We start from the raw sequence: 9,051 nt of genomic DNA, 5'->3' as shown, positions 1-9,051 counted from the left end.
AAATTACCATTCCGTTTTATAACTTGTTTCCCATCGAATTGATCAAACCTCACCTACCTTGTTTATGTTTATGATTGTTATTCGATTCTAAACTCATTTATTGGATCAAAAGTTTAGGCAGAAATCCATTCGTAAGTATTTTAACTACTTTTGGCCACAAAGTTTCAACTTTCATGTACAAATTCGTTAATTCGGGTCAAAGGCAATGTTAGGACTTCCATCTTGCGAGGTACAAATTCATTAATTACTAGTAATTATTTAACTACTTTTGACCACAAAGTTTTAACTTTCATGTATAAATTCGTTAATTCGGGTCAAAGGCAATGTTAGGACTTCCATCTTGTGAGGTACAAATTCATCAATAGTAATTATTTAGTAATAATGCAAGGGCCAAGTTTATTAATCAGCATTTAATAATTACTTTTGATCAATACTTTTGCATACAAAACTTACTTTTTTTAAAACAATTTTTTTTCTGGCTCAACATGCTAAAATATAAAACTAAAAACCAACACAATATTTTCAAGCTGAAAAAAAAAGCAAAATAATCAAACCCAAGACTCAAAAGCATTCTAGTACTAACGTGTTATATGATACATTATTCATCTAAAAAAATTTCACTTTACAGTATTTACTAACATGTTATATGATACATTATTCATCTAGAAATATTTCACTTTACTGTATTTGAGTTTCTAGCTTTGGAGGCTGTGAATTTTCTGAGCAGTGTTCAACGAGTCGTACATATACATGATACCTTTTCAGCCCCTACGTCCCAAATCTTCGTTTTTAGTAGGATTGATTTTGCTATTTAAAAGGGGCTGCGACCATCATTTTATTGTAATCATTTTGAGTTTGATGTAGATTTTTCTCTCAACTAACATTCGAGTCCTTAATGCTTTGAAAACATAGCACGATATTGCAACACAACACATATTACTCGTAACTGCGTATACATACTGTTTTTTATCATTTATTTTATTTATCCCATAAACTACACTTGATATAAATATTCATTCGTCTTAAATACTAAAAATATAGTAGTTTATTTAGAAATAATGAAATATAATAGTTTATTTAGAAATTCAAACAAAAAATGCCAACATGAGAAAACTTGAAAGAGATCTTATTATACCATCCATAAAATGTCAAGATCAATACATAAAACAAATAGGAAATCTTATTATTCTTTTTCATACACCCACGTCAACGTTTACAACAAGCCTTCGAACTCAGCACTTGGAAAACTAGCCACAATTTCACATAATCAAAATGTTAAATCGCAGAAAAATAAAATACACATAATATTCATAATCATACAACACCAATCACACCTTTAATCAATCCACTCCTCTTCATCATCACCATCATTTACATTATAATCCATCACTTCATGTAAGCAGATCATTCACCCATCCAAGATCAGGACCATTCACAGAAGAACTCGAATCATTATACGAATTTGGCCTTGAATCACCGGTCATCACATCAAACTGGCCACCATTGAAGCAAGCATCCATCCAAGGAGAGTTCCTATTCATGTTAATATTAATATTATCTTCCATTGTCATTGCCTCCATGGACCTCATGAGCTCATCTAGAGACTGATTACTAACAAGTTGATCATGCATGGAACTATTGTTTCCTAAATGAGACATACACAAAGAATCACCTCTACTCAACCTATCCGCAAACCTCGAAATCGGCGAAAACCCAGCCCCGGATTGGGCGGGGGAGTAAGGCGGAGACGCAGGAGGCGACAGGCTATCAAGATCGATATTGTTCAAAGTCGAGGTAGGCGAAATGGTGTGATGCACATCCAAATGGCACCGACAATGCGCACAGTGAGAAAAAGCATCCTTATTATTATAAGGATGCTTCTTAGTCGGCTCCGTGTGATACTCAGTTGGCACCACACGGAGCTGACGCTGAGTGTGCGCAAAGAAACATATCTTTCTTTGGCAATTCTTCCCGTCCTTGCACGCTTCAGTGCGATAACGGGAAGGATGCAACCAGCACTCAAAAACCCCATGAGCGAACTCGCACAAATCGCCGCGGCTACAATTTCCGCGGCGAAAATCCGCACAAACAGTCCCTAAATAATTATACCGCCTCGGACACCTCCGGCGAGCCTTCTCGCCGGGGTGCGCAAACGGACAGTCGGTCCAATCATGCGCCCGACTCCTCGTACATTTCCGAACCTTAAATTCATACATACGAAAATGATCCGCGGCGTACGGATCATCCTCTTCATCATCAGCGTCGTTATACGGAAGAAACTTTTTAAACAAAGTTTCCTCCGGAAGCACTCGTGGTGACTCGTTCTGATACATATAAGCTTCTATGAACGAGTCACCAGAGGCCGCGGAAGGTGCTGAGGCACGACGGCCTAGCAGCTTTCGCGGCGGGATATTGATATCAATATCCCTAAGTGATTTATTGTTGATGTAGAGTTGATGAGGGGAATGAAGCTTATGGTTATGGTGATGTTGTTCAAGACAACTATTAGCCATAATTGTTTTAGTTGAATGATGAATAATAATATTTTAGGGTTTGTGTAACGAACATGAATGTGGGTGGTTAGTTAAATAGGGTGAGTGTATTGAAGAACAGGATGACGAGGATTAATAAGAGGGTGTGCTGGTGTAAAGAGGATGCATGCAAGGGGACATGTGGCGGCTGGATAGAGAGTGTGTTGCATGCAATTATGCGATCTGTTTCGGTTTTTTAATATTTTTGTTTGGTTTTGGTGTTATTGTCGTCATGTCTTGTAGTTGTGATGAAGGCAACGTGGAGTTGAGTGTAGTGTAGTAAAGTGTATACCTCCCCCTTACATATAATCCCAACAAAGGTATAAGGCCCGGCCCACACCTATCTTATCTTGGTTATCGAAGTAAGATAATTTTTGTAGTACATGTATATAACCAGTGGTGTATAAATTAGGTTTTTTCAAATACTCGGGTTCGGGTATAGAACCGGATTCGGGTATGACCGGGTATTGGAAAATCGGGTATTGACAATACCCGGGTTGGGTTCGGGTCCGGGTATTCTCTCTAAAAACCATACCCTATGCGTCGGGTTCGGGTCGGGTATCGAACAGGGTATTTGAATACCCTATTTTCGGGTATTGAAAAAAAATCCTATTTTTGGGTTTTCTGGGGCTTTTGTGGGGGGTTTTTCGGGTATATATTGGATTTTTTTAAGGGATTACAATTTTTAGGGGTATTTTTGGGTATTTTTCAGGTATTTTTCGGGTAATTTTGGGTATAAAGCGGGTATTTGAAAAACCCAGTTTCGGGTATTAGAAAAACCCGGTTCCGGGTTTGGAACCGGTTCCGGTTTTCGGGTATTACCGGGTATAAATCGGGTCCGGTTCCAGGTACGGATTTTAATACTGAAATGCATACCCTATCCATACCCTAGGGGTAGGGCGGGTACGGGTCCGGGTATTAAAAACCCGGGTATAAAAAAACCGGTTCCGGGTATCTTTTCAGGTCCGGTTTTGGATTCGAGTTTTTTTGTGCACCTCTATATATAACTCTATATGATTTCTTATGACGATCCATCGGTTCTTTATTACATTGAGGGTATAATGGTATATGATAGAATAATAAAACTTTGTACAATGTGATACACAAAGAGAACTTAAACTTGTTACATCATATTTTATTATAGCAAAGATAACTAAATAGTTCCAATTTATATATTATATCTAAAACACTGATCGAATTAAGTTAACCATTATAATCGGTGGAGGCGTTAGAGTTTCTTTATGAATCAAGTTCGAGATGTTGTGACGTACAGGGTCTCCGATGGTCATTCATAGCATTACTATACCTTCCCTATTCATTGCGGATTGGTTATTCGTCAGCACTGGTTTAGCTTACGATGTGTTTGGAAACCCTCAGCCAAACGAGTATTTCACAGAGAACCGACAAGGAATTCCGTTAATCACCGGCCGTTTTGATTCTTTGGAACAACTCGATGAATTTAGTAATTGAAGATGCAAGTTAATTACGATTTGATGTTTAAAGATGTAGCAGCCTATATCTATGAATTTTAATACTCTAAATTTACGTAAAAGGACACACACAAGTGTATTATTATTATTATTATTATTATTATTATTATTATTATTATACATGTGGCTATTGTAAAAAATATATGCTTGAGTAGCTTTGCTCCTTTGAATGCTCTTTTGAAAAGCTTAAAAGTTAAAAGCATATTTGTTATCTTTAGAACCAAAATTGTCTTTTGCCTTAAATAAAACGGTCAAGAAGGACCATACCAACCTTTGTAATTATGGTTTACGATCGTCTGTATATCGTAAGGACAAAAGACAGAAACGACATAACAAATATATATAAATATATGTTGATTTAAACTGCACAAGATGCAATACAGAAACTTAGTATTTTCTTCTGTTACTTGGCCTGTATATATTGATTTAAATTCCATTTCTTGGTTCACTTGTTTATTAATTTCTGGGTTGTGAATTTGTCTCCTTCACATTTCAATGTCTTTTTTCATTTACTCATGCAGTTCATGGCCTTTTTTTTCCCCCCATTTTCCTTGTAATTATATTATGTTTATATTATTTAAGAGTTTTAGTAGTTTCCTTGAAGTATGCTACGTGGTTAGTGTTTAGCAGCCCTTGTGGGGTTACGTGCAATTGCTATTGTATTGTGTTTTAAAACACGAGTTTTCGTCACAAGAATGTGTGCAAATCTTCACAACGCGACTTCATAATCCTATCAGTTTAACCAGTAATAACAATGATTTTGGATTTTATTTAATATTGTAATTAGATCTTATCTACAGGTACATGTATATAACCATATATGTAATTCTTTACAACGTTACGTCATACGTGACACGTGAGTTCATACACATTTAGCTATGTACAAGTTATAATTTTTTTCAACAAAATTTTCAAACTAAAATCCTCCTTACTTCATCATCCGTTAAATGAAATCACGGCGCGCATATACGTTACATGTTTTGTAACATATATTCACAATTATTGCAGCTAAACTTCTAACATTTACTTCAAATAAAATATTAAAATTATATAACTAGAAATGTATGCAACAAAAGGTATACCACATTGAAGAAGTTCAATCTTAGAAAAACAAGATCCATTGGCATATCATGATAAATATATATTAGGTACACCAAAAAAATGATAAGAACACAAAGAAACAAGTACCAATGCCAATTATCAGTTTTGAACCTATAACTACTTGGTTTAGAAATACCAGTCAGGTCAAACACCATTAACATTGACGGTCCTATATCTTCAAAAAAGCGAAAACAGCTCACGTTTCAAGAAGGTTGATTCTCTTGCAAGCGATGAAAACGAATGATATTATCATGAACCTGTAACAAGTCAAAGTAGCAGATTATAACATAAACAAAGTCAAACACCATAGAGAAAGTTCAACAGCCTTTGAAGCAACCATGAATCCATCAGTCTTGAGATAATAACGCTGTATCACTGTTAATGTGTGCATATATTTACAGCAATAAGAATTCAAACATTCTGCTTTTTGGACATATTACTTTTGGGGATCGAAGTTCATGTCTTGGTGTTAAATGTAGCTACCGGTATTTCTGAAATTTAAAGTAAATCCATACTTCAACTGTATTACTCATGCTGACACTCTCTCGGTTGCTTGACTAAACATGCTCATTTTTTTCGTTTTTTTTTTTTGAAAAGCGAATTTCTTTTTAATTCTTGTCGGCTGTGAAACTTTAAAAAATTAAAAAATAAAGAAATGTGATATGTGATAACTCTTAATGATAAGGTTTGTAAGAATTGACCGAAACATAATTTGATGTATGATAATGTTTTCCATAAAGTGGCATGCTCTGTTATCCTCACTCATAGTAATCTTATAAGTTATTCAACATGGTAACCACCAACAAGATTACATTTCACATGGTTGCAAAATCTTGTTTGTGAGTATATGGTTCGTCGAATGTGAAACCTTAAAAATTAGGGATGATGGCAAGGTGACGAAGTCGAATCTCAATTTGACGGCCTTGCCAATTGGGTGGAATTGGATAGAACAACTAATCAATTCTTGTTACTTTTCTACCAATATGTATAATCAGAGACTAAGATATCTTATGATAATATCACTGTTGTCAAAGGCACAAAGTGTAACTAAAGAGTGAGCTTTGGACCTAGGCGCTTAAAAAAACCAGATCCGAGACAAGCAAGGTGGGATAACAAAAATAATTTTAAAAAATATATATAGTAGGTGTATAAAAACTAATATCACTCCCTAAATATAACTAGAAACTAATATAAATTGCAATTTAAACTAAACTAATAAAAAGACCAATGAAGTTTAAAAGGAAAAACCGAAAAACTATTTGAAAATAGCAAACCTTTATAAAAAAATGGACAAGCCAAAGTGCCAAACCTAGTCAAAAAACTATGCACATTCAATTCTCTCCAAGTATTTTCAAAACAGACCTTTAGAGGCCAGAATTTTGGCCAAAAGTTTTGGAATCCAGCAAAAAAGACGCCAGGTATTGGTAAAAGTCATTGAATCGTCGCTAGAACGCCTTTGCCTGCACAAGCCATTTTTTGTGCACCTCACCTTTCCTGGGCGCCTAGGTGCGCGCTTGAGACACCTTTGACAACTACGAATAATATAAAACCTTTGTTTCCTTAATTTTCATTCTATGAATGATGAATTTGTACCTGGTGGTGTACGCCCAAAAGCAAGACAACATAGGCTACCATACAAAAACTTACACACACTCATATAAGGAGATTAAGACGTGTAAATATAAGGCGCATGTATATTCTAACCAGTCACCAAACTAAATGACTTCAGTAGACCAATCTTTGACACGTTTCGACAGAAAAAAGACGCTCTTTCTTTAACTAAATCAATTACATCAACATTTAAAACTCAACCTAACACCAAACACAAAGCCATTCAATCAGATAATGCTCTTGAACTAGACTTAGAGAAGAAAAGAGAGGGCATGTTCTCCCCACCCCCAACCCAAAAAAAAAAGAGTATAGTACATAAAACTGGTTGTAAACTTCGAAGTTGAAAGATAGCATAAGCATCCTCTTGAAACTTAAAAGAGTCATTTTCCAGTCTTATTTATTCATCATGTATTGAGGGCATTATGTTCTTAGTTCTTACAACAATACATCTAATCAAAAGATTCCTACCGAACCTTATCAGTTCATAGTCACTCCTCCCAAATTCCTTCATGAAACACCACCTACCTATCACAACAAAAATAATTTGATGTCGTTGTAATGCTCCCACAGTCCCACACTTAAAAAATGGAGAGCTAAGTTGAAACCTAGAGTTGTTAAATGCGCCCTCTTAGGTTATACTATTGACATAAACCCTACAACCTTTTTAAATTGGAAAAACATCAAATTTTCACTTCCGGTTATGTAATATTCCATGAAACCATATTTCAACATGTGAATAAGATCCTTTCTTCCTCGCTGTTTCATACAACTCCAAACTTCCTAGTCTATGAACATAAACACCACAACTTCTGCTATTCAACTAAATCAAAACAACTATCCATTCCATCATGGAGGACCTTCATGTAGAAACTTAAACAGACCACCTCAAAGATTCATTATACCTTTTTCTAATGTAGTTTGCAAGCTTAAACAAATGTCTCTATTAATTAAAACAAGCATCTTTAATACTTTCTAAAGCCTTTACATCGGCAGAGAGGTATGCACAATTCCAAAAGTGAATATCCACCAATTTCAGAATACATTCTATACTTGTTAAATAATTCATTAGTGTTGTTAAGGAAAGGTAATCAACAGATTCAATAAAATAAACTGCAAAAAATGTTCATTTCTTTTATATTTTTCTTTAATTTCAGCAATACAAAATCCTTGTATCATAGAAACCTATACAGTTGATATCGGTGATATATCGGCTATCGGTCCCTTGGTAAAATATTGGTACCGATAATATCAGCGATATGGACTGATATTCCATATATCAGTGTGTTAAGCCTTAGTTATCAATTTTTGATGTTCAATGTTAGTGTTTTAAGTCTTAATCAGTTCCTACTTGCTACAATTGTTAGTATTTTGCAAGTTGCAAAAGGTTAACTTGTTAATGGTAGGTGAGTACACTAAATTATTAATGTTAAATTGCCATGTACATGATACTAAAAAAAATACATGATACTAAAATTACCGATATCTGTTATTTTTCACTGCGATAACCGATATCTGTAATTTTTCACCATGATAAAAAAAACAAAAAAAAAACAAATAAATAAATGATACTAAAATTACCGATATCTGTTATTTTTCCCCGCGATAACCGATATCTGTTATTTTTCAATGTGATAAAAAAATTTAAAAAAAAAACAAATAAATAAATGATACTAAAAGTACCGATATCTGTTATTTTTCACCGCCATAACCGATATATGTTATTTTTCCGCATATTCACTGCTTAGATCATCATAACAAATTCTACCTCTAAATTCCATTAAATTAAAAAAAATAAAAAAAAATCGAAAATGTAGAGATTTCACTAACCTTCAGGGATCCAACAATAACTGCTTCGAGATAAAACAAGCACTGAAGGCATCAAGCTCGATTCAGTAACCGTACGAACCGGTTGAACCGTTTCCAAACAGACGCTCAATTCAACCGGACACCTGCAAACTCAGCCATCAATTAATTATTTAAAAAAATGTTTTTCATGTATACGTGTGTGATTATTAATATTAATATACCTGAAGATACGATGAGAAAGAGGTTTAGTGGCTGGCAACCGAGTGACGGAGGTCTTGACGCCGGAGGATATTTTAGCGGCGGCGTAACGAACGGAAGTTGATCGTATAAACAACCTAACGGCGGACATGGTGATGGTTAGTTGGTTACCGGATTATTGTCGTCTAAAACTAAAACCCTTTGTACATTGAGCGAATGAGCCCGAGTGGTGTTAACTTATCGGGCTAACCCAAATATAACTGATTTGGTATTTAAGGGCCCATGCAGCAGAGATGGACAAATAAACCAATTAA

The 9,051-nt window shown here is 35.0% G+C and overlaps 2 protein-coding genes across 2 annotated transcripts; both read right to left on the bottom strand.

Moving 5' to 3' along the window:
* Window positions 1-1,354: 1,354 nt before the first annotated feature.
* Window positions 1,355-2,516, bottom strand: LOC143562171 (zinc finger CCCH domain-containing protein 2-like). The gene has a single exon (XM_077050059.1). It carries the CDS (start codon window positions 2,511-2,513, stop codon window positions 1,392-1,394), a length of 1,122 nt encoding a protein of 373 aa, XP_076906174.1. The 5' UTR covers window positions 2,514-2,516; the 3' UTR covers window positions 1,355-1,391.
* A 2,633-nt stretch (window positions 2,517-5,149) lies between these two features.
* On the bottom strand, window positions 5,150-8,900 carry LOC143562170 (protein NUCLEAR FUSION DEFECTIVE 6, mitochondrial-like). Its single transcript, XM_077050058.1, has 3 exons — window positions 8,761-8,900; window positions 8,561-8,682; window positions 5,150-5,379 (listed from the first exon to the last, which is right to left on the bottom strand). The coding sequence occupies exons 1-3, from the start codon at window positions 8,886-8,888 to the stop codon at window positions 5,372-5,374; spliced, it is 258 nt and encodes an 85-aa protein (XP_076906173.1). The 5' UTR covers window positions 8,889-8,900; the 3' UTR covers window positions 5,150-5,371.
* Window positions 8,901-9,051: the final 151 nt, after the last annotated feature.

This window comes from Bidens hawaiensis, unplaced genomic scaffold (genome assembly GCF_021521415.1).
Source record: "Bidens hawaiensis isolate Kalapana, Puna unplaced genomic scaffold, B.hawaiensis_p1.1 tig00020918_1, whole genome shotgun sequence".
NCBI lineage: Eukaryota > Viridiplantae > Streptophyta > Magnoliopsida > Asterales > Asteraceae > Bidens > Bidens hawaiensis.
The sequence above is the reverse complement of the archived record's forward strand: the minus strand, read 5'-3'. Positions and strand labels throughout refer to the sequence as shown.

What these genes read in the sequence shown, in the direction of transcription:
- LOC143562170 (XM_077050058.1), bottom strand. Translation starts at nt 8,888, where the DNA reads ATGTCCGCCGTTAGGTTGTTTATACGATCAACTTCCGTTCGTTACGCC. An exon ending in CTTTCTCATCGTATCTTCAG is followed by an intron (nt 8,683 to 8,760) that starts GTATATTAATAT and finishes CTGAGTTTGCAG; the next exon opens with GTGTCCGGTTGAATTGAGCG.
- LOC143562171 (XM_077050059.1), bottom strand. Translation starts at nt 2,513, where the DNA reads ATGGCTAATAGTTGTCTTGAACAACATCACCATAACCATAAGCTTCAT.